The sequence below is a fragment of the Drosophila serrata genome, unplaced genomic scaffold (genome assembly GCF_035046125.1).
Source record: "Drosophila serrata isolate PLE 108 unplaced genomic scaffold, ASM3504612v1 contig_347, whole genome shotgun sequence".
NCBI classification, from domain to species: domain Eukaryota; kingdom Metazoa; phylum Arthropoda; class Insecta; order Diptera; family Drosophilidae; genus Drosophila; species Drosophila serrata.
Window position 1 is genome coordinate 2,354,605 of NW_028257245.1, and position 25,305 is coordinate 2,379,909.

Below are 25,305 nucleotides of genomic sequence, written 5' to 3' on the forward strand. Positions count from 1 at the left end.
AAATAATTTTTAGTGACCCTTTTGGGCACATAGCTATCAGTTTATATTTCGACAAAACTTCAATTAGTTTGTAAATCCGTTAACTTTCTTCGCCCACTTTAGCTCTCTCTCACACTCTCAAAACATCGATGATTCGCAGCCAAACATCGATGTTAACGATGTTTCAAAAGCATCGATGACTTCGATGTTTCAAAAGCATCGATGACATCGATGTTGACGTCGATGTTTCTCCACCTCTAACTGTGAGACTATCGATATTTCTTAACAAGTGAAAAACGGAGGAAAAAAATAGTTAATAAATTTGGTTAAAAATTGAAGGTAAACTGCAAATGCAATGTGCTAAAGTGAAGAAGATGTGAAGAGCGCCGACCACGACGAGCAAAAGCGAGCGCGATTCGTGGTGGTGGTGATTGCTGCAGCAATTGCAGCTGCACATGTATATGTATACGCGTGAGGGCCACAACCACACGTATACACAGGCACAGGCACCCAGATGAGTGTGCGTTTGCGTAGGAGGCATCAAAATAACAACAGCAGAAGCAGCAGTAGCAGTAGCACAAGCAGAAGCAATCGTAGTAGCAGTAGCAACAAAGAGTCACTGGAAACCTGGAACTTGGAACGCCAGCAGGAATTGCAGTGCCAACGTCGATGTCCAGTAAATAGGACCAGCAGGAGCCATTACCACGCCAACAAAAACAACAGACACCAACAATTAGAATCAGAAGTGTCATCCAGAAGTTAGCACAGAAAACTGGCAGCCAAAGCGAGCTCCTCCTAGGGCAGACCGGGGTAGGAGCAGCCAGGCGTCAGGAGCCAGGAGCGCCCCGCTCGCACTATGGGCAATTGCCTGAAATGCTTCCAGTCTGCCGCCGAACAATCGTTGCCAACGAACGCCTCGTCCCCCAATTCCAACTCCAACTCAAACGCCTGCCCGGAGGCCACCAGCTTGGCCAACTGCTACAATTCGGTGGGCACTAATCCCAATGCCAACGAGCGCTGCGCCCTCTATAACGATCGGCCGCGCGGTAAGTGTACGCTCCATATGGATGGATAGCCATTTTCAGTAATTGTCTCATTCTAAGGCCTCCCATTCCCATTCCTTCCCTCAGAAACCGATGAGCTGCTCTCTAGCCGAACTCCACTCAAGCCAGCAAAAGCAAACAATTGTGATACTAAGCGTAATAGTTTTAAGTCTTTAGGTTTGCTTAATGGCACTGCGCCCACCATGAGCGATATCATAACAACTGGTGAGTCAGCAACCCCTCTATGGCGGCGCGCACTGATAAAGTACTGCTAACACGTTTTCTCCTCCTTTCCAAACTTAAACACTGTCACGCATAGCTGTCAAGGAGTCCATGGAGGTGTCGCACCAGAGCCTGAACCAACTATACGACGTGTACAAAGATCCGGACGACGAGGACATGATACTCACGGACGGCATCGAGCGCCTATGCAATGACCTCAACTATCAGCCCGATGAGTTCGCCATACTCGTCCTGGCCTGGTGCCTGGATGCCTCGCAGATGTGCCGCTTCACGAAGACCGAGTTCATTGAGGGGCTGCTAAAGATGCGGGCGGACACAATAGAGAGCATCCGGCTGCGGCTGGAGCAGACAATTGAGATGCTCAAGGCGGACGCCGAGATGTTTAAGCAGCTCTACCGCTTTACTTTTCGGTGAGACTCTCCTCATGCCAAGAAAATTCGCCAAATCCCCAATGTCCATTTGTTTCAGCTTTGGCCTAGAGCCCGACCAACGCGTCCTCTCCCTGGAGATGGCCATCGACCTGTGGAAACTAGTGTTCACTGTACAAACACCTGATCTCTTCTCCAACTGGATACACTTCCTCGAAAAGCACCCGAATATTCGCCGCATACCGAAGGATACATGGAACATGTACCTCAACTTTACGGAACAATGTGATATACAAAATTATGACGACACCGAAGCGTGGCCCAGTCTGTTCGACGACTTTGTCGACTATGAGAAGAACCGAGCGCTGGAATCGGCGGGCATCCATGACGATGACAACAACAACGACGATCCCCTGCAGAGCCGCTGCAAGGGCGAGGATCCGCATCGGGTCTCGTAGTAGCAGCAGCACTCTCTTCCACACTCTTCAGGGCCACAAGCAACGTTCAACTCGCCAATATAGAAATAGCACATGTACATTTTTACTTTCCCTTGATTACTTGCTCTCTTGCTGCTGCTGCTTTAGTTCTCGCCAAGAAAGGAAACTGGAAGAAAAAGAACAAAAAAAAAAACACGTATAGCCACTGAAAAACGAACGATGCGGTGCTGGCGCTGCTTGAGGACCTCCTCCTCCAACTGCCATCAGTTATTATGAGAAACATTTTGGCCGGAGCAACGGACGCATTTGTTTTATGTAATTAAAGACTTATCGAGACAAGAATTTCGTAAAAGCTCAATCAATGGAAGAAAGCAAATAAGCAACAACACATGTGTATATACATATAACTAAATGACTTTGCAGGCGGAGCAAAAGGCAGACCGTATATAATAATATTTAGCGACTAATTGATGTATTATTTTAACAACAAACAAGATTGCAACATTTTATGGCACTTACCTATATTTAAATGCATACAATTACATACTTAACTGTAAGTAGTGGATGTGAATTAAATAAAAGCAACTAAAAGAGGAAATCAAGTTGAGTAATAATGGTATCTTTAATTATAGAAAATTAGCCAGTTCAAGTTTAAATTAGCGCCAACTAACAGTGCTATCGGTAACGGCGGCCTTGCAAACTGCAATCGCTAGAGCTGGTCAAACAATGAGGTAAACTCACGCACGCCGATTCAATGTATCGATACTACCGTGAGTGGTCGATCCAGCTCTAAAAGTTGCTATTTTGCCAGATAAAAATTTACAAAATCATTGCGAGAGCCTTCGAAGTCGTCGCCCATGAGAAAGTTGTGAGGGGGAATCCCAGTGCTGTCGTAACCGAATCCCCGTTAGGCGGACATGAAAGCTGCTGCCTGGACATCGCCCCACCAGCAGTGATTCACGGCGTTGACATTGAAAAACAAATGCAATGCCAGCGCTCTGGGCGTGAGCAGACGGAAGGGGAGCAGGAAGGAGCAAGGATACAGCCACTGGGTCGATCGAAGCAGCCCCAGCCCCAGCCCCACTGACCAACCATCTGGAGCACCGGCCGCCAAGATGCCCTGCGAGAGCTGCGGTGTCGAGTTCACCGTCTTTCGTCGCAAGCGCGCTTGCTTCGACTGCAAGTGAGTAATAATGGCATTCGGCGGTGCCGGGATTCCGGAGGTTGACATTCGATATGCCTGCCTCTTTTGCATCTTCTCTTTCAGACGCTACTATTGTGCCAACTGCATCGTGGCCAGGCGCTGCCAGCGATGCTCTGTCTTTGCCCAGCGCCCGCTGCTCAGAACGGATCTGCTGAAGCTCAAGCCTAAGGATCTGATATTCTATCTGCAGTCCAAACACATCTCGACTGAGGGCTGTCTAGGTGAGTCATGCCGCCAATCTTCAATTACATGGTATCTCTTATTACCCAGACGCTCAATTGCAGAGAAAGAGGAGCTGGTCGGTCTGGTGCTGGCTCATGTGGCCCAGATGGACACCGGACACCGCGGCTCGAACGCCTCCACCAATAGTCCGGGTCGTGGCCAGGCCAACCCCATCGACAACCTCAAGCAGTCGTGCCAAAACTTCTTCACCAACCTGACCGACAACCTAAGCGATTCGTTCGCCGCGTTCGATTCCAAGGCTAGCACCAAGCCGACGGAGAGCAGGCAGCCCGCGGAGGCTCCTTCACATATATTTGAGCAGCCGCGAGTGTCCACGCGCGAGATTCCCACATACGCCAGTTCTGTGAACGGGGATCAGCGCAGTGGCTCGGTCCACGTCCAGCCATCTGCCAGCGTTAATGGGGGCAGTCAGAGCAGCAGCAGTCCCTCAACTTCCACGCCGGCATCGAGTAATCACGATGCCAACGGCTCGCCAAGCAGCCCCATAAATAGCCAGGTCCGCGGCTCCCAAGGGTCCTCTCAGGGCCGACCGGCCAATGACGAAATCCGTGATAGCAAGACCGACGACTGCGAGTGCTCGGACGACGAGATTATGGCCACGTTCAGCGAGCGCGTATCGCTATCGCTCCGAACCGACACCAGTGGTCGGGTGAATGTACCACCAGTGCCAAATTCTGACGCTGCCCTGGAGGCGGTCTTGGATGGCCCTGGGGGCTCAGCCACTGCCAACAACAACAGTCCGGCCTGCTCCAAGCCTGGCTCGAGCAGTTCTAAGGCGGATGCCTCGTCACAGTCGAGTTTCGAAGAGCTGGGCGCCATCGGCGGCATCTCCGACGAGAGTAAAGCCACCACAGACACCAACAGCAGCCACTTGGACCAGTGGCAGGTGCTAGAGGTGAACAGGATCGAGGCTGTGGAGGAAACGCCGACCACAAGTGCCGCCGAGGAAATTTTGGAGGTTACTCTCCGAAGCAGCAGACCGGCACCTGGGGAAGACGGCAATCGCACCGCGTGCGAGAGTACCCAGACCCTAAACATAGAGCAGCGTCCGGCCAACCCGACTCCATCATCCCATCCTGCTGTACCGCAGCGCACGAAGAAGGTCACCCGGCGCCGTTCCGATGGCTACTTAAATCGCCGTCACCACTCCAGTGATGAGGAGTCGCCAGTGGCACCAGGTGGATCTGGCCTTAGTCTGGGCCTGTCCACACTGAGCGAGCAGCCCGAACCTGGCCCTCATGCGCACTCCCATCGTCACAGCTGCCAGCGCTGTGGAAAAAACAAGACAAATATTCGTCGGCATGTGGAGAGAATGCGACGGCACCTGGAGAACTCGCAGATGTCCGAGGAGGACATAAAGCGAGAGCTTCAGGAGTTCCTTACGTACCTGGAGCAACGCACCAAGTCGGTGGAGGCTTCTGAATCGGGCAGCCATGCAGTTTCGCCTCTGAGCGTGGACGCGATCAGCGTGGCTGCCGGCGGAAGGTCACCGGAAATGCCCATAACCCCGACCATTGAGTTTTCCCCAACGCAGGAGGATGACATTCGCTGGGACGACGAAGGCATCCATGTGTATGCGGCGCCCTCAGACTATGAGCCCGCCGCCTGCATTGATTCGCGCTTTGTAAACTTGGAAGACTTTGAGGATTTGTAAGTTAGGTTTTTGATAGAAAAATCGAAAATGAAATATTTTTCTTTTGATTAACAGAAAAGACTTGGAGGCATTGACGGTGAAACAATTGAAGGAGGTGCTCATGCTGCACCGCGTCGACTACAAGGGCTGCTGCGAGAAGCAGGAACTGCTTGATCGTGTCAGCAGGCTGTGGAAAACAATGCGGGAGGCTCCAGGTGAGCTTTTGTTTGTAATCTAATTTAATATGTATTTAATGGTTCCTCAATTGTCAGCTGTGGAGAAACTGGCCACGGATGAGCTGTGCAAAATCTGCATGGACGCGCCTATCGAGTGCGTGTTTCTTGAGTGCGGCCACATGGCCACCTGCACGAGCTGTGGCAAGGTGCTCAACGAGTGTCCGATCTGTCGACAATACATCGTACGCGTCGTACGATTCTTTAGGGCGTAAAATACTGCGGACAATGGTGTACAGCTGATGCCCGAATATGCGGGACTACAACGTATTAGTTTCCTTAATCGACGCGCGTGCAACTATTATAATAATATGTAATCATAATTTGTATGTTTTGGTTCTACTAAGTATGTAGTATGTTACCAGTATATACGCAGATACCGCTTTCAAAGTGTATTTATCTATTTCCAAAATGTGAAATACTTTGCTATTTATTTTGTTTGTTCTTGTTGTTTGTATAAATGAAACGAGAGGTTACATCTAGATAAGCTAACATTCCTATAAGCCGCTAAAAGAAGATTTAAATCTGTTATCAACAGTTGTGAACAAGAAAAACTCCTCTAGATGCGAGCATTTAACAATAAATATTTTCAAATACCCAGTTCTCTTTTCGAGCCCCTGAGGAATTGGGGATTTTCCCTTAAAATAACAAGCCTGATTGAAGTGAGGTGTGCTGTGTGGGTTCATAAAATTATTATCAAAAGTTACTGTTGGGATCACGTGGCATTTTTCTATTGGTCATATTATTTATTGAGTGACTGTCTATTGGCTTTTTTGCAATAGTTTGAACTGTTTGTTTTTTTAGGGTTGTGCTTGGCCTTGTTTTTTTTTTTTTTTTGTGAATTTCCATTCATTATAATTATAATCTAAATCCAAGTCTAGACCGCTTTAAGAAGCTGGATTTTTTCATAACAGCCTTGTGTTTTAGTTCAGGAATTTTAAGATTTCTCTTCATAGAAAACAGGGACTTCTCATTACATAACCATGGAGATTTCTTCCTTAAGACTTCAAGGAGATTTCTCTCCACAGAACCAGGGAGATTTTTATGCTACATAAGAATGACTTACTTTAGGAGGCATCTCTCCGTAGAACCATGGAGATAATGAACAACATTATTTTTACGAAGGTTGCGTATTCTAAAACGTTTGCTTTGAAAATTCCTATCTCTCTAGACATAAATCAATAGACTTGATAACCGAAGCGTTACAAATTTTAAGTTCTTACTTATTCCCATAATCCATTAGACCTTTTCCTTTCCATGAACATTAATTCCCAATGTTAAACCCAAATCTCTTTTTAAATACAACAGTCTTTAATCAGGTTAAATAGTAATCTAGGAGTAGTGACAAGAGCTGGGGGACAGCATATAATGACTAGAGACGGGGAAGAGAGAGACAAGAGGCATCATTGGTTGTCAATTCAAATTCTGTGCATGCGCAGATCTAGCGGGGACTCCACGTCCATCTTTACGTAGAAGTCGTCCTCGCTCTGGAGGTAACTGTGCTGCCGTTCGCTCAGCCAGTAGCTAGACGAGTACTCCGCATCCGGCTTTGGCTTCAGCGAGTAGTCGCTAGGCTCGTTATTGGAGTCGTCGTAGTAGCGGGCTGAGGTAGAGGAGCATGTGGACTCCACGCTGCCGGCGGCGGCGGGCAGGCATATGAAGGCTGAGTCGCTGCTTGCTTCTAGGAGGCGGGGAACGGCATGCGTGGGCAGCGTGAGGGGCTGGCTGGCGATCAGGTGGATGCTGTGCTTAAAGGTCTTCACGTGCTTCCGCAACGACGAGGGATCCGTGTAGCGCTTCTGGCATCCAGCCACCTTGCACATGTACGGCTTCTCCGTGGAGTGGGTGCGTGTGTGCTTAAAGCGATCCGAGGAGTTGGAGTACGCCTTCTGGCAGCCCTCGAAGCTGCACTTGTAGGGCTTCTCGCCGGAGTGCGACCGGATATGGATCTTGAGGTTTTCCGCCCGCGAGAAGGACTTCTCGCACAAGTGGCAGCGGTGCGGCTTCTCTTTGGTGTGGGTGCGGGTGTGGACAAGCATCTTGTAGCGGGCATTGAATCCCCGCTCGCTGCGCTGGCATCCTCGCCAGCGGCAGTAGTAGAGTCCGTCGTTAATGGAAGCAATGGCGTGCCGCTGAGTGACGTGCTGGGCAAGGGCCTCCAGTGTGTCAAAAACTCTGTAAAGATCAGGAAGAGATACGGGCGTAAGTACAGTTGTAAAAAAATTGTATTTTTAAATGTTTTTATCTAATTACTGTTTATCTTGCGTATAAAATCAATTTTTGGCCTTATTACTTTGATTATGATCGGTATGAATCCACACAAATGCTTTATCACAAAGTTCAGTCCACAAGTTCAACTATTTCCAGACGGCGGCTGCTGGATTTTTCTGTTGAATCTGGTAATCAGTTTTAATGGTCAACTGCCTGGTAACTGAATACTACGTAAATATATGAAAGAACTGATCGGAATTATCTCTTTTTAAAGATTAATAAAGACAGGCTTTAAATGGAAAATATACTGGTAAGTTCCTGGAAGATTTAATTCTTAGTCATTAATTGAATTTAATTTCATTACGCTCTTGTAAAAAGTTAATATTACATATCAACAAGTTATTTTTTGAATTACGTATGTATGTATGTACATATATTGATTGAACATTTCTAAGCTTTTAAAATAAATAATAATATTTTGCAGCGATATCCCAAATATCCTACTCCTATCCCAGATATCCTACTATAGTACTGAATAATCCCCATAAAGACTCCGATTCTTACCTATCGCAGTCAATCCAATTGCACACAAAATCGTGGTTTGTGCCACACTCGCTGCTGCTGCTGCAGGACTTGCTGTCGTCGTGGAACTCCACGGGGCTGCTGGGGCACCTCTCGTCCTGCTGGCCTTGGGCCTTCATGATGACGGACTCGGTACGATAATGGTGGTGACGGTGGTCGGCGGGCGAAAGGTGGGCTTGGCCGGAACCGTATCCGGTGACTGGACGCGGCGGCGTAATGGGCGGTGTAGGGAACCTGATGTGCTGCATCTGCTGGTGCTGTGGCTGGTGATCCGCCAACCAAGTACCCGGGTCCGGTGAGTACGGAGCTATGTACGGCGGAGTGTTGTACGGCGTGTAGTAGCCAGCTGGCGACTCGTATATCGGGCCTTTGGCGGGGCCGCTGTTGAAGATTGACTTTTGTAGTACGATATCCATGATGGGAGCAGGTTTTCAGAAGAAGAGACTGGTGCTCTCGCTAAGGCGCTTTGCGATCGAATGAGCCGCCCGCCTGCTGGCGCTCGGGTAATATGCGAAACCCGGTCGCTGATAAGGGCAGCCAGACGGACATGGTAGTAGCCTCTTATCAGCCCCGAAGGCTGCAGACGGGCCAGGGGAGCACGGCGCTGGCTGTCGGAACCAAAACACTGGAGAGCCAAGCCGAACCAAGGAGAGCAGAGCAGAGCGGAGCAGGTGCGTGCGAGCGGACGCGGTGGAAAAAATCCAGACTGGGGCAAATGTGGATCTGGGGCAAAAGCACACACTACGTGAGTGTAACTCCGTGCTGGGTGTGGGAGGGTCGGGGGCAGGAGGAGCCGGGTGACGGTCTGGGTGCGCTTATCAACGCACAAGTGGAAAACCAGCAAGCCAGCCAGCCAATCCTGCATGTGTGCGCCCGATGATCGCTCTTTGGGGGGCAAGCGTTATCGCCGCAGTGCCGTCTGCCTGACTTGCACTTCGTACCGCAAAGCGAATTCCCCGCCAGCACAGCCCCACCTCCGAAGCCGACCGCCCGTCTGCTCGCCGCCCCTAAGTCCCCATGCCCTTGCCCTGACTCTGGCCCAGGTACGTCAACTTCGCCACCAGCTGTGCACTCCGAAAAAGGCAATGGGTATTCTCGAGGCGACAACATTGTGTGCTCTCGGAAGTGAGGGTGAAGTCCAGAAAAAATATAGAAAAGTCACTCTGCGGTCTTAGTGTCTATAGATTCTAGAATCTAGAATAAACAAGCAACCCTCAGCAAGATCACAAAGCCGCATTATCAATGGTCATCGGTACTTTTAGTTAATAATAATTATGATTCAGAAAAATTCAAGGAAATAAGTAAATTCTTTAAAACAATACATTTCTGAACTATTGATCATTTTATTGATATAACCTTTTTGTAAAATGTTGAAAAAATAAGTATTAGGCCGGATCGACTCGGTTGATAAAAAAACAAACATAACATATGTATGTACATATATGATTTATAGGGTTGGAAAGAATAAATTAGGAATACCCAAAGATTAAATTAAGGATCACTAAAACATACAAACATTTAAATTTATGAGATTTAAATGGATTTTGATTTTTCATACAAAATCTGAATAACGATTTTGAACATTATACTCGAAATTCAGCATTATAACCACCTTCAGGTTCCTCCAGAAGTCCATTAAGGTATGTCAACACACAGAAATGCGTTTTTGGGTATATCTAAACATACGTTTGTACATATCCATATATCATATAGATTATATATTTATACAATTCCTAGTAGGAGAATTTCATTCTTGGGTTTGGCCACAGTTTTCACCTCACTGTGTGGGCGCTGCTCCTGCGTCTGGAGCTCTGAGATAACATGGTTATCTCCAGTCAACAGACGACGAAAGTTTCTGCGCCATGACGTGAATGGCACGGCGACGGGAAGCGGGAGTTCTGTGCTCCGCCAGCTCTGCTGGGTGCTGGTGGTGCTGCCGCTATCGACCACGGCAGTGGCTATCAGCGCTATCAGGCGGCGCTGTCTGGGCCCGTGATTCACACACTGGCGGAGGGAGCAACCTTCGTGTGTAGCCCACCCCCGGATCGTACGTAATCCGGCCACCCTGCACGGGCCACCGAGTGGGGTCTGGCGGGGGCTTACGTAAAGACAACATGACATCAGGGACATTGATAAGCCCTTGCCCTCTATCAGCTTTGTAACAGGTGGACTCATTGCCATTACCAGTGATCAGAACTGAGTACTCAAGCCCCAGTCCCAGTCCCAATTCCCTCATATTCCCCCTCAGAGTAACGGAACAGATTTGGAATCATGATTTATAAATAGATAGGGAATCAGACCACAGAACGCGCCATCATCATAATAAGCGAGTGGATCGAAGTACAGTCGCGCGTGGCGAGGTCAGTTCAGCGGAATCTTCCAGAGCGTGGCCTTGGACGCAGATGAAGACAACCGATGCCGATGGCGATGATGAAGGACCCCGGCCTAACCTAATTTTTATGTTTGGCAAGCGCTTGTCGCTCGTTAAATCGTCCAAAAATGAACGGCAGGAAAAAATCCGGATTTTCTGGCACCGCCAGTATGAACTTTGTATGGCGCGCGAGCGTGCGCATCGATAAGGCTGGATTGTCTCTCTCCCAGCCACCCGAGATCCCCCTCAGATCCGTCGACCTGACTCCGTGTTCTTCCCCCCTCGGACATTCCCAGGGTCCAGCGACAGCGAAGCTCTCCAGAGTCCGGACTGATAAGGCTTTTATAGTAAGAGGAACCGCGAACACACATTCGCGAATATTTCTGTTGGGGATCAGAGGAGGAGAAGCGTGTGCACTTATTAATTTTCCGTGGTCCGAATCTCGGCGTAAATAAAAACAAATCCAAAGCACCCAACTGGGCGACAGACATTCGAGGGATCCAGATCGATCCGGATTGCCGGCAGCCGGGCGGGATGATGTTTCAATATTTCTATCAAATTAACAACACTCGACCGATAACCGGCGGGGTCTGGATGGCTGGCAAAGGTGGCCTGGTCTGGTGGTGGCCGATGGTGATAAGCCCTGATGGAGCGGATTGCCTTTGGCATGGGATCTCTCAACCACTCCGTGGGCGTGCGTTCGCTTCGGGTTGTTTTTCTTTATTTATCACCGCAATGCGAAGATGCAGCGATGCTGCGATGCTGCGATGGAGCAACGGAGAAGGGTCCAGTACAAGTCCAGCCAGTGTTATCGGGTCGCGGTGGAACCCACTGGGAGCTGATACGGGAGCTGAGTGATTGACTATGATCGCCGCGGAAGGCTAATTGCTTTGTTGCCGCCAAGCGACAGACATCCAAAGTCCATCATGCTCAGACCCAAGCCCACCAGTCATCACTCCCTGGAACACGGACACTCGACGGACACGGTCGCACCGGGCATGCATCTGCTGCATGGAGCTGCCCTGCCATCATCTCCACCATCCATTGGTGGTTTATTACAGAGGGCTGCCTCGATTTTCGGGCAACTCGGAACTATTATTTATACGCCGCTTATCGCCAGACAGAGTCTGATATGGCCAAAAAGGAAAACAAAAAAAAGCATTCCAGACATTCGTGGGAGCCCACACAACAGACCCCGGAGCCCAGACCTTCCGGCAGGGGCTCTATTTATACACCCGTTCAATGGCTGTTGCTATTTAGGAGCATATCGCTCCTATTGCTTCAGTTACCACTGCTGGCCTGCTGATACGCCTCTGACAATATCTCGTCTAGACTGGGCATTATGAGAGGCACAGCACAATTTGTTTGTTTTTATTTTTATTTTTTTTTTTTGTTTCGTTTCCCAATTTGTGGAATTGTCTTGTTCTTTTTGGTTGCTTTTAGCGGAAAAATTCTCAAACGCACGTAAGTGTATTGAAGTTTCAAGCTGCTGGGGGCATTTTTCCGTAATATATGACATTCTTGATATAAGGCATTTTTGGCGGGGGTAATGCAGACTTTGGGCTAATCGGCGAAGTTGAGAATGCCAATAGATATACGAGATCGTAGGTATTTCGAGTTATACAAAGTTATTTTGATTCAAAATATTTATGCTCGATATCAGTAAAGAAATGCTGATTGAAAGTGAACCAGAAAATGGATATCACAATCATTGGATTTTGTGGTAGTCACGCAGGAAGTGACTCAACATTTTCTTTTGGGATTCACAATTTGTGATACTATGTTTCTTTTTTACATAAACATAAGAATACTTTTAATAAGGTAATTCTAAATTTATTATACCTTAAAGCAATGGATTTAAAGCTGTTTTGACCCATCATATATAATTACAAAAAAATATATATGTATGTGTTCAAGGTTCGATTGCACTTTATAATGGGGATTAGGAGTTGAATTGAAAATCAATAAATTATAATCGATATTAAATTATAAGTTTTTGATCAGTTTTGTTTTTAATAGTATGACTAAGGAAAAAAATCAGTTGTTTAAATTCGGGAACCTTTTCTGTGCGAGTTATAATATGATTAACATTTTAAAAAAATTGTTTTTGTTATTCTAGCAAACATGTATAGATTGACACTGATTATAATACTGATCAAGAATATTGTTCGGAGCAGACCGCTAGCGCCTAATTGTGCGCGCATGGGTGTATGGCTGCACCTGCTGCGCTCTTAGCTTTTCTCTTTCGTCATCTATTTATCTATCTCTTCTTCTTCTGTCGCCTTATCTTTATGCTAAGCTACATTGTAAGCGTTTTGATATATATGTTAAAAACTAAGCATTCGATCGGTAGTTGCAGCTCCGACCAGAGAGAAAACGAAAATAAAATACAGCATATAATCGACCTATTCGTGCGTTCGTAGTTATTGCTCAAGGGTGGCAAATTTGTTGTCTTCCCCATAAACAAATATATATACATGAAGTTTAGGTTTGCAAACTTCCGACTACAGTTCCGAAAAGCCACAATAATCTATCACAATTTTTAGATTTAATTCGGCTAGGCAATAATTAACAATATAAACTCACTAGTCACCCTTCTTCTTGCAAAGGTTTTCGATAATTTGGTACATGAGTTCCATAACCCAAATTAATGCCAATCATGGTAAGAACAGATTAAAGACTTTGGTAATTACTTAGTAACATGTTACGAGTTAGAAAATTGTAAATAAATTACCTTAATTAAATAATAAAGCACCTAAATATAATTGGGTTGTTTTTAATTTGATGATAATATCGATCGTTGATAACGTTAAGGCTTAACTATACATTAATTTTTATAATTTCAGTCAGTGAAGGAGGCAACTCCGACCATATAAAGTACATATATTCTTGATCAGCATTAACAGCCGAGTCGAGCTAGCCATGTCCGTAAGTCCGTTTCTACGCAAACTAGTCTCAGTTTTAAAGCTGAATAATACTTTTTAGTAGTCTTCTATCTTACTCTCACAGTTCTCAACCGAATTTGATAAAATTTAAGGTATAGGCATATTATATTATTTTACAATTTTGTGTAAAATTGTATGAAAATCGGACTACTATATCATAAAGCTCCCATAGGAGCGATCGAAAAATTTATACAATTAAGAATTAAAACTTTTTCAGTTTTCAACATATTTTCATCAAATTTTATGAAAATCGGACCATTATATCATATAGATGCCATACAAACGATCGTTAGATATAGAGGAATAATACAAATCTGTAAAGTAAAACTTTAAATATAATATGAATAGGGGAATGAAATGGAAGCAGGTATTATTTCATTGTTTTTTTTAACAAAAATATATATAATTTATATTGTATAGATTCCTAGTCATTGAAGTTCTATCTGCAATTGTATATAAACTTCGGCGTGCTGAAGTTAGCTTCCTTTCTTGTTTAATTATACATATGTATGTATATCGTGCAAACCTGCCAAACAACACGTAAGCCAAATCATAAGTCTCTCAAAATAAGCGATTTCTTGATTACAACCAAAAAATAAACTCTAGGCTCTAAGGCATCGTTTTCCTCACGATCGACTCTAAATTGAAATGTAATTTAATTGGATTAAATAAGATTCGAAAATTTGTAACTACAATTTGCTGTGATCAAACACCGGATGGCCATCTTTAGTCTTTTTTCATTGCAACTACTAAAATAACATTACTACCTCTTTTTAATCTTCAGATTCCTCAACACAAAAATAAGAAAATAAACACAATTCACTTTCAAAACACCTTTTCGTTAAACGTGATCTGCCAATCCTCGTCACATAAACAAAAGCAAAACAATTCCGTGGAAAAATCACCCAGCGAGCCGTCGGTGCAGCCTATTAACTGACCTTCACGAACGAGATGGATTCGTTGGTCAGCATGCGGCCAGCATGCGATCACTCCCCCAGCGGCTGACCTCCTCCGCCTTACACGGTGGGCACTATCGCGAGTCGCGACACACAGAATTGATACGGGTAGTAGTCCAGCAGTCTGTAAACTTACTTAGGGCAATAAATTTATTGTACAAAAATTGGTTGTTCTGCGATACGTTTCAACTGCGCGCTCACTCGGCCGACGCATGCCGTCTGAGCGGTGATCGGAGATCGGCGGGCGCAGACAAGATCGGTGCTGCGTCCGTGGGGTCGCCGGCGATCCCCCGAAATAGACGCATCCAACGGCAGTGACCCCCACGCGGCGCCGTGTCATCGGTGGCGGCCCCTGTGTGTGCACGGGAACCAGAAATAAATACGACTCCGCGGTAAATATAAAGTACGTACTCAGACGAAGTGCTCCAGATGGTCGTGCATGTAGGTGACTAGCGCTTTCTCGAACAGCGGTAACAGCAGTCGGTCCATCTGGACGTTTACGCTCACGTAGAACTGACGCTGGTAGCGTTTGCTCAGCTTTTCGGCCAGGATGGAAGAGTCGGTTTGGTTTCGGTCGCCCATAATGGAGGCGGATATGGCCTTGCCCTTGGCGTCATAGCGGTCGGGCATGGCCATGGCCAGTTCGTCGAAGGTCTCCGCCTCCCGGCCGTTGACAAAGAGCAGGGTGCTTTCCTGCATTTTGAGAACTCGTCCCGTGAACTGCACATGCCCCCCGTCCAAGTGGAAGCAGTGTGAGGTAAACAAGCCGGGTTCCGGCGCCTTTTCAGCATCTCCGGCGGCCTTAGGATATTCCTTAACAGCTAAACTCTCCATTGATCCAGTGTATACAGGCCTATGTGAAATATTCTAAAGTTTAACAACTCAAAACAAATAATACGATGAAAAGGCAGATTTTGACTTGGAGCGGCAGACAGTGTTGGAAAGTACTACGAAAACCAGGGCTTCCCAATAGCCGGTAGATAATCTTATCGATAAATGGCGCTAAAATATGAATTGCATATCAGCCCAGTTGGGAAAATAAAAATCTTGAATTTCGCCGTTCGCAGTGTTGGTTGCATTTATTTAAGGCTCTATATTTGACGTGGGCGAGATTTTTGTATGTTTACGTTTTGTTGAGTTAAAATACATATATACGATATTTTTTGTTCACAATTACAATCAGATTTTTGTGTTGTTTTGCTCTCCCTCAGCGCGCATCGATTGGTGTTTTCGTTTGTTTGTTTTTCCATATATATTTACGTTGTCGCTTTGATATTTGACCTACTTAATTAAATACACAATCGGGAAATTAGGAGGCTGAGACTATAGAAATCAAACATTATTATTCGATTAGAAATTCAGTTCCGGTTGTGTTATATTTAGACAATAAAAAAAAGTCGAGATGAAATTCACTAATTTGTCCATGGTAATTTACTAATTTCGCTTGCGTTTATGCGTTGTTGTATGGGATTAAATATAGTTCGTTTGCTGCGTCTCTCTATTGCGTTTTATTTATTGGTAATTAATTGGTTAAACTCGTTTGAATATCAAATAATTTGGATTAATTGCTTTTTTTTTGTTTTTTGTTTTTCTTCTACTATAATTTGACTAAGATTTGCAAGTCGCGATTTCAAACTTTCATCCTGCTCGTTATTATCTTTTGTTTAAGTTTTGCTTTGTTAAATATTCTTATTTTTCATCATGTAATCATTATAGATTATCGATTTGTGAATAAATATATTGGAAGTGATAAACATATAGCGCTGTCGTTATGCGGGGCAGGTGGTGATCCCCACTAATCCTCGTCGTCCTCGGACTCTGCTTCCTGCAGCCAGGTCAGCCAGGCGTTCACTTGGAACAGAGCGGATCCCTTGCCCGGATATTTGTCGGAAATCTCCTCTTTCCACAAAACGAAAGCCTCCTCCTCGATAATTTCAGATTCATACAGATATTTGAACCAACGGCACAGCATGCCTAGCGAGGAAGGAAAGGAGTAAGGTTAGTGGCTGACAGAGATTAAAGATTAAAGGTCACTTACCCTTTGGAAAATTTTCATTATAGCAGAACGTCTGCAGGGCGTACAGAGCCATCAGCTGTAGCTCGTTCTGGCCCAGGAAGGTCTGTAGCATCTGGCTGTAGGTCTCAAGCAACTGCTGCTCCTTCTGGGTTACCGCCTTCTCCGGATGCTCCTTGGGGTCCAGGTTGGGGGCCAGCGACGTCTCCTTGGTCACGTACTTGACCACCACGGTCATGAGGGCTTGGATGAAGCCCGGGTCCTTGTAGTACTTGTTGTCGACATTGGCCTTGATCCACTTGTAGAAGTTGTTGGGATTGGGATCGGCCTGCAACTGTTTTAGCATCTCGGCCTGCACCTTCAGCAGGGGATAGAGGAAGGACAGCTGACGGTCCTCTAGAATAGCAGCTAGCCGCTCCTTGTTACGGTCCGTCTCTGGAAGGCTGTTCATTAGATCCACCTTACTTGCTCGGAACTTCTCCTCCAGTGCATCCTTGCCAATGCTCTTGGACAGCTGCTGCAGCACAAGCAGAAACAGCGGATAGTGCTGCCCGTTGTCCGTGTAGTTGGCCACATCGTTCAGCTTCAGCAGAGCTGGCTCGCATACAGTCTTGGCCAGCACGCTGGCCACGAGGGTCGTGATACGTGGGTTCAGTGCCTCGCGCTCATTCATTTTGTTGACCACCTGCTTGAAGACCTCGACCAACACGTTGGGCTTGATGTTGGACTGCTTCCGCAGAGCCTGCAAGAAGCGCACAACGCGATCCGAGTAGACATGGTTCATACGGTCCAAGACGTCCATCAGCAGGTTGATGCACACATCCTTCAGCGACTTCTCGGGCAGCTTCAGCTCTAGGAATCCATCCACAAGCTCAGCGAATCTATCTGGAGTGCCCAAAGGAGTGACGGCATCATCTTCTGCTTCAGTCACATCCGCTGGAGCAGCCTCGCCATCAACTGGTTTTGCCTCGTCCTCCGCCACATTCACCTCTTCATCGGCCTTTGTATCCTCTGTGTCTTCCTCTTCGTAGTAGAACTTCTCTTTGAAGTACTGACTGGCCTTCTTAGACAGCTCCTCCTTACTAGGGCCCTTGTCCTTCTTCTGCTGCTGCTTAGCCGTGCCTGAGCCTCCGGCCGGGGTGCTGGGCCTTTCCAAGGATCCACTCTTGCTCTGGTCCCTGCCATCGTGTGAGGCCTTTCTGCCCGCCGGGCCTTCGGTCGTCTGCTCACCTAACTTTTCCGATGCCGAGCCAAAGTTCGGCGACGAAGAGGTCGACTTAAGGCCCCTCTCCTGCTGTACTCCAAGCAGTGTCCGGTTGTCAGCGTACTCCGCGGACGGGGTCGACGATGGACGAGTCGGGTTCATCAGATGGGAGGTGGGCGTGCCCAGCATCGGGTAGTGCGAGTTGGAGAGCTGACCCTGATCTTTGCCCTGAGCACCGCTGCCGCCTTGATTGCTGCTGCTGCCATTGGGCGGCGTCGAGATGGGGAGCGTGCCCGGGAACTTCTGATTCTGGGAGGCTGCTCGGAAGAGCAAGGAGTTGGCTGCCGGGCGCATTTGCAAGTTCTCCACCGCATCCTGGTTCGTGGTGATCAAGTTGCGCTTGAACCTCGGTGCCAACTCCTTGCTACCCAGCAGCTGATTACCCCCATATTGTCCGTCGTTGCGATCCCTGTCGCGATCATTGTTCCGGCGCGAATCGTCTCGATCGCGGTTGTTCGAGGAGCCTCCTCCCGAACCGCCTCCGCCGCTGCCACCGCCATTCTGGTTGTGCTTGTTGTAACGATTGCCATAGTTGGCTCCACCACCGCCACCCTGATCGCGATCTCGGTTGTTGCGATCGCCGCGATTGTTGTACTGGCGACTATCGCGATCCCGGTCTCCTCGATTTGAGCTGGTGGCGAACCTGAGACAAAAATAAGGAATATATTTATAAGAAATCCCTTATGACAATTATTTATGGGCTTCTTTATGGAAACTTATCCCAATGCCAATTGGGCTGAGAAATTAAATTAAAAGCTGAGAAAATCGACAAAAGCATGGGTTCTCACAAAACGTATGTAAATAAGAGAAATTTACCTAATAATGATATGAAAGTGGGTCATTACACGGCAAGGTTACCTAGTTACCTTCCCACCTTAGGCTGACCCAATTGAGTATGATTTACTTATATTTTTTGCTAGTAACCTACATAAAATGGAACCATGCCGTATTTACATAAGGCAATCTTCCATCTACTTGTAAGTGTCACCCCAAAATCTTGATTATACTAATTCCAAACAAAAAAAAATATATCTTATTACTCACGGCGAGACAATCGGAGAAGCTCCTGTGACACTCAGTCCGCTAAACATGTCATTGTAGCCGCCGGGCTGTATATTCAGATGGAATCGATTCATCCAGCTATCAGAGTCGCGATCATTGTTACGCATATCCCGGTTGCGATTGGGGAACGGGGTGCGAATGATCGAGTCGTCGTCCGAGCGTATTTGCTTTATTGGGACGGGGCCGTCAGTTGTGCCCAGCTTGCGTGGCACCCAATGATTCTGGCGCAGCTCGATGACATCCTTCAGCATGAAGCGTATCCTTGGTGGATATTCAGAAGATTTTGATCGACGTTCAAGCGTCTCGAAGTACTGGTTCATCAGCTCTTTGCCCTGTTCTGAATCCAGATTCTTGCCGCAAGTCTTGAGCAGTTGAGCCAGGCATTCCATGTCCTCGCACATTTCCTGCGCACCGGCCGTACGCTTCTTCTTCTTGTCCAATAGCTCCATGATGCACTGATGCAACACGGTCTTCGACAGCATGTCGAGCTTGTTGAGCTCGCCGATAAACTTGACGTTGCCGAGCATGCGCTGCTTCGCCAAATGGCGGCGCTCCTCCTCGTCGGCCTCATTTTCGGGCGGCGGTCGGTTGTCGTTCTCGTCGCGCTTAAGTCGATTGTTGAACTTGTCGCGACAGACGGCGATCAGAAGGCGTAGGAAGGTGCAAGAGTTGTTTGGTTCCTTGTCGAATGACGGGGCTTCCTCGGACAGACGCTTGCAGAGCTGCGCGTACATAGACGAGTACTTTGGCTCGTCCAAGGCCTTGTCGAAAATCAGCAGAATCACGCCGTTCAGAATAACAATAGAGTTGAGGTCAAGCTTCAGTAGCTCATCGCTCAGCTCTTGGAACTTCTCGGGCGTTAGCTTGTTCAGGATACCCCTCACGCGCCGGAAAACGGCGTCGTTCTTCTCGCTTTGTGTGAGTCCATGCTGCGGACGCAGCGATGGTGGTATCCAGCGTCCTGTTATCGGCGGCGGTGTGGTTGCCTTGCCCGTCTGGGATCGTTCCTGGTGCTGCTGCTGTTGATGGTGTACCTGCTGCTGCTGGGTATGGGAAGCTGATCCTCCTCCTGCTGCTGCTGATGCTGAGTTCAGAGAAATGTTCGAAGAATTGGAAGTGGAGCCCGAGTTCTGAGCCGACGACGCATTGCCGTTGCGCTGAGTTGGCGTGCGACTGGGCGCTGCTCCACGATCGTAGTCCGACCTGCCGTAAGTGCGAGGTCCACCGCCCGATCCCGCTCCTGATCCTCCTCCGCCTCCGTTCCGCTCAAGGCCGTTGTTGGTGCTGTAGCGTTGATGCGATGGCGAGTCCTCGTAGCTATCGCGGTAATTGTTGCTATATCCGCCACTCACGCCTCCATCATTGCCGCCGCGTGAAGCCCCATACGAAGATGCTGTCTTGCCGCTGCTGACTGAGCTCGTTGCGTTTCCGTTGAAGCCAGACGAAGAGTTGGAATTGGAGTTAGTATTACTGCTGTTGCCGTTCCCGTTGCCGCTGCCGTAACGTGGCTGCGGTCCGTTGCTCCCATTGCCGTTCTCGTAGTTGCGGGCGGAGCGATAATTGCTGCCGCCAGAGCTGCCGACTGAACCAGGTCCTCCAGAACCAACACCACCCCCAGCGGAGTTTGAGTTTATTGATCGATTATAGCTGCCATCGGAGTTGGAGTGATAGTTGTTGCGACTACCACGATGAGCTCCGCCTTGCTGGTCCTGCTGGTATCTACCGGAGGAGCCGTTGTAGCTGTCGGTGTTGCCGCTGTTGATGCCTTGACCCAAAATGTCACTATTCTTTGGATAGTAACGCGACGACGACGAGTCACCCTGGTAAGATCGTCGAGGTCTTGGGCTCACCTCACTGTCGTGTTGGCGAATTTTGGCGGAATTCTTGCTATAGCCAGTTGAAAAGTGTCCGGTCGGTCCACCAGATGATCGGCTGCCGTTCCTGCCGCCCTGATGCTCGCTGCTGCTCAAGGCCGGTGGAGTTCCGTTGTTACCGCCGCCTCCGCTTTTAAAGCCAGAGCCGTTGGAGCCCTTGCGATAGTTGCCGCTGCCGCCTCCCTGATTCGATGCCGAGGGCGAGGAGCCCTTGTCGATCTTAACCAGATTCTTGAGGTTATTGAAAGTATCGGTCGCTGTGGTGATCGGCAAGAGATTGGGACTGGTGTTTAGCAGGGTTTTGCCGACCGAGGGTGTCGGTGGGGTTTGGCCACCGCAGCTGACGCCGATAACGCCGCCGCCTCCGCCACCACCGCGATTGGTTGGCTGCTCGTAATTGCGCTCGATCTCGCTGGGATTGGCCGTTATTACCAGTCGTAAATCGCTGCCGCCGCCGATGCTCGCCGTATCACCGGTGCTGGTGCCTCCCTCAATGGTGATCGCTTTACCGCCCCGGAACTGATCTATGATGACGCCTGCCTGGTGCCCGTTGGTGATGTCCCAACGTTGCGGACTGTCGTCGTAAGAGTGCAAAAGGGGAGCGGCGTCGTACGTTGATAGAGGAATGGTGATTGCTTTTCTGGATCGACTCGGGGGCGAAAAGGTAGCGTGCTCCTGCTTGCACGTGGGTGGGTCTCCTCCCGTTCTTTGTGTCTCCTCTGTTATCCCCGTTTCCTTGGGGATGGGTCTGATTTTTGGGGATCTGGTACTTATGTTCGTTACTTGTCCTGAACAGATCCTCGGACGGATACACAAATTTTAACACACACACGCGTACGCACACAGAGACAAGGAAGGGGTTGCCTAGATGATTGGATCCTTTGGAGAGTTGCGATGCTGCTGCTGCCGCCGCTTCTCAGTAAGTGGAGTGGAGTTGCGTGGAGTCCTGCGTAACACCTGGGATTGGTCTATCCGTTTCGTTACGTCACGTCACACTCGGGTATCGGTATTGCCTTGCGTATATGGGAATCCTGGATGGCGGAGGGGGAAAACAAGAGGCGTGGAAGAGTGGTGAATTAATAAGGCGGTCAAGAAAATAGGAAAGACTAAAATATACAGATTACACGAGCGAAAATATAGGACCAGACGGAACTAACTGTATCACATACAATTGTGACAATAATATACACGTAAACTGATCGTCGCTCTCGTTTTAGTGCGAGTGCATGTAAGCTAACGTAATTTAAAAACATCTCGATCGGATGTTACATGTGTGTGCGTGTGTGTGTGTGAGAGAGAGTGCCTGCTTTTGTTTACAATCAATTTCAACTGCTGCGACGCAACAATAACAATAACAGGGACAGCCAATGCAAACTGGAAATGTGCATTTAATGGAAATAACCTCGCTGAGCGCCTTCAAGTTTATTTCTCATTCCCCATCCTACTCCCCGCTCTCCCGCCAATTGAAACAAGCACTGCCGCATTCCCACTGAAACGTGTTTGTGTGTGTGGCATTGCCAGGCTGGACACAAAGTGCTGAGAAGATTGTAATTAATCACAGCACACAGGTTTAATCAATGCTAACTAACCAACTGAAAACTTTTGCGCCCAACTAAGCTCAGTAGTTAGTTACTTTCGCTCGACTGACTCATGTGCCTTGCTTTGCCTGCTAACCAGCAGCACTTCTTTGTTCCAACTTTCTTTGTTTGGCGCGCTCTTCCCATACTGGATACTGGAGAGAACGCAGGGAGAGCGAGCGGGATGGCCGAATTGCTAGAAGCTGGATCTGTCTGTGTGTCAGTGTCCTTTCTTTGTGTTGGGGTTTATGGCCTCAGCTTTGGGGCTCTCGCTCTCGCTCTTCTGCGCCATCGAATTAAAGTCTCTTGACCCCGGGAAACAAACATCAGCAGCAGCAGTCGGGATATCTAGTATATGCTGATTAGCGTGACTCACTGCTGGTACTTATTTGCTGCCTAAATTGATTGGGGATAGACGTCGTCGGTAGTCTTTCTTCACAGCTGTGTGTGAGGTGCTTGTGCCTATGTATGTGTTGCGGGAACAACCCTGCACTGTCTTTGTCTCCAAGCCCCGTCTCTGTGTGTGCGCGGGTACATACATATTTTCGATTCTCCTGCAATAATGCCCTCTCCCCTCCGTTCCTAAGTCCTCAAATAAACTAAACACCCCAATGCGAAAAAACCCACCCCGTTGCAGCGAGGCGTCGACCCCGACCCGAGGAAGTACACCCGCCCACTCCCGCTGCCGTCCCGTCCCAGTTGTGGATGATTTTGACCTCAATTCGAGCGCTCGGCTCGTGTACAAGTGTTTGCTGGGGCCGCGTCTGAATATTTAACTGGCCAAGTGGCACACCCACATCGCCAAGTCTTTTTTAGGTTGTTTCAAGGGGAAATATTGCTTAAAAACAATCGATCTATGGAAACGCACTCGGCCTCTTCTGGTGCACACACACTCGTGCTTAATACGGAAGAGATCGGAGAGCAAGACACACGCCACAAAGTGAGGCTGTAAAATAGGGAAAATTCAATGCGAGGGGTGGGTGTCTTCCCCGGGGGGAGAGAAATATAGAGAGAGCGGGACAGATAACTAACTAACGAAACGTCAACAGCATTTGAGATTTTCCGAAGTGCCGCCGCCATTTTGTTGCATGAATATGTGTACCTACACTCACACACCCATGCTGGCAAAACTTTCTTTGTGTGCCTTTCTGAGTGATTCATTTGATTTAAGTTCTTGTTTGCCTCAGTTTTCGGCTGTATATTCATCACTTTTTCCAGTGACGATGCAGCCTTCGGGTTTTCCGCACTTTTATTGATTTCACATCTTGACTTTTTCCCCGTCAAAGAAACGAGGACGTGCACAGACACAGCTACACACACACGGATACACATACACAAATCTAATCAGTTTTCTCTCGCATCGTGGAAAATTTTGTGGCTATAATTTGGAAACCCACTTGTACCTGAGTAGGCCGTGACTTTTTACTCGGTTCGCAATGATAATAATAATGCGACCAGGCAAATTTTTTTTGTAAAATTGTACTAACCTTATTTCGTATGGCAAGTCCGTTCCACGAAATTAGTGATGCTGCAACATCGATTAAAATGAGCTATAGTGCTGGCAATACATCACAGCACTATCGATACTATCGATATTTGGATATTGTTTTCAAAACATCGATTTTTGTTTTTTGCGCTATCCATGTTTTGAAATTCTTGGTTTACTAGTACTAGGCTTAAAAGCCATTTTATAAATTCTTTCATTTCGTTTTGTACTCTTTAATATTAAGATAATTCGTAAACATCATATGAAATATATTTTATTTAACGGTAATGATAATTAATACTAATTATTAATCCTCGTAAGGTATTTTAAGTTAGGGTTTATCTTATGTACACTTTCAAAAAATAAAACACGCTAGGTATTGTTATCGCTAACCAAAGGCGTTTTAATCGGTTGTTAAGAAGGCATTATAATAGTAATTTTTTAGAGTAATATATATATGTGCATGTCTTAACAAATCGATAGTATCGGTATTAAATTTGTAAAAACATCGAGAAAATCGATAGTGGAAAATATAGATTTTTGTCAGGTCTAGCCTGGTTTGCGGACCGAACTTGTGCGGCAGTGTTGCCAGTTTAGACAATTATTGGCCAGATGTAGCATTTTTAGAAATGGAAAAGCCATTAAGCTTGCAATTAAAAAAAAATAAAATAATAATAATTAAATAATATCTCTGCCACTATTTATTAAAAATAAAATTTATTAATTATTATTAAAGCTTATAAGTTTTTATGTTCTAATGTTCTAATGTTTCTTCTAGAAATTGATAGAATAGAATAGAATAGATATTGATAAAAATATAGATATAAGACATTGAATGGTAAATCAAGAGCTCAATTCGTTAAATCTCTCCATTTTCCTATATTTCTATATATTTTTCAGATATGCACAAATCAAACGTCGAAACTGAACATAAACGTACTATTCTTACGTACTGGTTTGTGTCCAGATAAAGCCATTGTGACCGTATTAGGAGCGTGTTTTGGGATTTTTGGCTTCCCGGCGACTGACCACATTAATTGTACTGATTTACAGCCAGTGTTGGTCAAGCAACAGTTTACCGCCATTTTTGAATTTAATACAAATTTGCTAAATTAACTTCAATTAAAATAGTTAAAAAATAAATATTATCTATAGATTTATCTTTATCCAAATAGATTTTTACCTGATTTATTTGTATTTTATTTTATATAATAACAGAATTTATATATACATATATATTTTAATATATTTTTTACGAAATAAATACGAAATCGAATACGAAATCATAGATTTTGGCTTATTTCCGTATTGTTATTTTAAGGCATATCTTAAAGATAAAACTTAATTAATTTTCAAATGTTAATGTTTTAACACCAAGATGGAAAGCATCGAGATTTTCTTAATAGATGGAATACGAATAAATGGTAAAAAGTCCACTATTGGATTATATAACATATTAGAAATTGGTCACAATATCAATTGAACATATTTAAAATTTAGTTCGGGGTTTACTGCATTCTTATATAAATATCACATTTTCAGGAAATTTCGAAAAAAAAAAAAAACACTTAGAAGGATTA

The 25,305-nt window shown here is 46.5% G+C and overlaps 5 protein-coding genes and 1 long non-coding RNA gene across 11 annotated transcripts; 3 read left to right on the forward strand and 3 right to left on the reverse strand.

Annotated features, from left to right (window-relative positions):
• The first annotated feature begins 189 nt into the window (after positions 1–189).
• On the forward strand, positions 190–2,668 carry SCCRO3 (defective in cullin neddylation 1 domain containing SCCRO3). 2 transcript variants are annotated; one of them, XM_020959431.2, is made up of 4 exons: positions 190–1,025; positions 1,083–1,247; positions 1,342–1,675; positions 1,734–2,668. In XM_020959431.2, the coding sequence occupies exons 1-4, from the start codon at positions 836–838 to the stop codon at positions 2,089–2,091; spliced, it is 1,047 nt and encodes a 348-aa protein (XP_020815090.1). In that variant the 5' UTR covers positions 190–835; the 3' UTR covers positions 2,092–2,668. The 2 variants fall into 2 exon arrangements, with proteins under 2 accessions (XP_020815090.1, XP_020815091.1); XM_020959432.2 differs by having other exon boundaries at positions 194–1,025; positions 1,110–1,247.
• LOC110189282 (uncharacterized) lies at positions 2,492–5,979 on the forward strand. The gene is made up of 7 exons (XM_086838431.1): positions 2,492–2,623; positions 2,703–2,801; positions 2,882–3,253; positions 3,338–3,495; positions 3,559–5,167; positions 5,226–5,365; positions 5,423–5,979. The coding sequence occupies exons 3-7, from the start codon at positions 3,186–3,188 to the stop codon at positions 5,596–5,598; spliced, it is 2,151 nt and encodes a 716-aa protein (XP_086694557.1). The 5' UTR covers positions 2,492–2,623; positions 2,703–2,801; positions 2,882–3,185; the 3' UTR covers positions 5,599–5,979.
• Positions 5,980–6,675: 696 nt separating this feature from the next.
• sug (sugarbabe) lies at positions 6,676–12,699 on the reverse strand. The gene is made up of 2 exons (XM_020959568.2): positions 8,159–12,699; positions 6,676–7,558 (listed from the first exon to the last, which is right to left on the reverse strand). The coding sequence occupies exons 1-2, from the start codon at positions 8,590–8,592 to the stop codon at positions 6,802–6,804; spliced, it is 1,191 nt and encodes a 396-aa protein (XP_020815227.1). The 5' UTR covers positions 8,593–12,699; the 3' UTR covers positions 6,676–6,801.
• Positions 12,700–14,536: 1,837 nt separating this feature from the next.
• On the forward strand, positions 14,537–15,943 carry LOC147642839 (uncharacterized). Its single transcript, XR_015272899.1, has 2 exons — positions 14,537–14,851; positions 14,917–15,943. It is a non-coding gene; the product is annotated as an uncharacterized LOC147642839 (long non-coding RNA).
• LOC110189734 (uncharacterized) lies at positions 14,581–15,397 on the reverse strand. The gene is made up of 2 exons (XM_020959928.2): positions 14,860–15,397; positions 14,581–14,800 (listed from the first exon to the last, which is right to left on the reverse strand). Exon 1 carries the CDS (start codon positions 15,280–15,282, stop codon positions 14,860–14,862), a length of 423 nt encoding a protein of 140 aa, XP_020815587.1. The 5' UTR covers positions 15,283–15,397; the 3' UTR covers positions 14,581–14,800.
• On the reverse strand, positions 15,501–23,914 carry NAT1 (N-acetyltransferase 1). 5 transcript variants are annotated; one of them, XM_086838433.1, is made up of 4 exons: positions 23,727–23,914; positions 18,771–21,693; positions 16,487–18,369; positions 15,501–16,422 (listed from the first exon to the last, which is right to left on the reverse strand). In XM_086838433.1, exons 2-4 carry the CDS (start codon positions 19,520–19,522, stop codon positions 16,244–16,246), a joined length of 2,814 nt encoding a protein of 937 aa, XP_086694559.1. In that variant the 5' UTR covers positions 19,523–21,693; positions 23,727–23,914; the 3' UTR covers positions 15,501–16,243. The 5 variants fall into 5 exon arrangements, with proteins under 5 accessions (XP_086694559.1, XP_086694560.1, XP_086694561.1 ...); XM_086838434.1 differs by having other exon boundaries at positions 23,643–23,747; XM_086838435.1 differs by having other exon boundaries at positions 23,637–23,727.
• Positions 23,915–25,305: the final 1,391 nt, after the last annotated feature.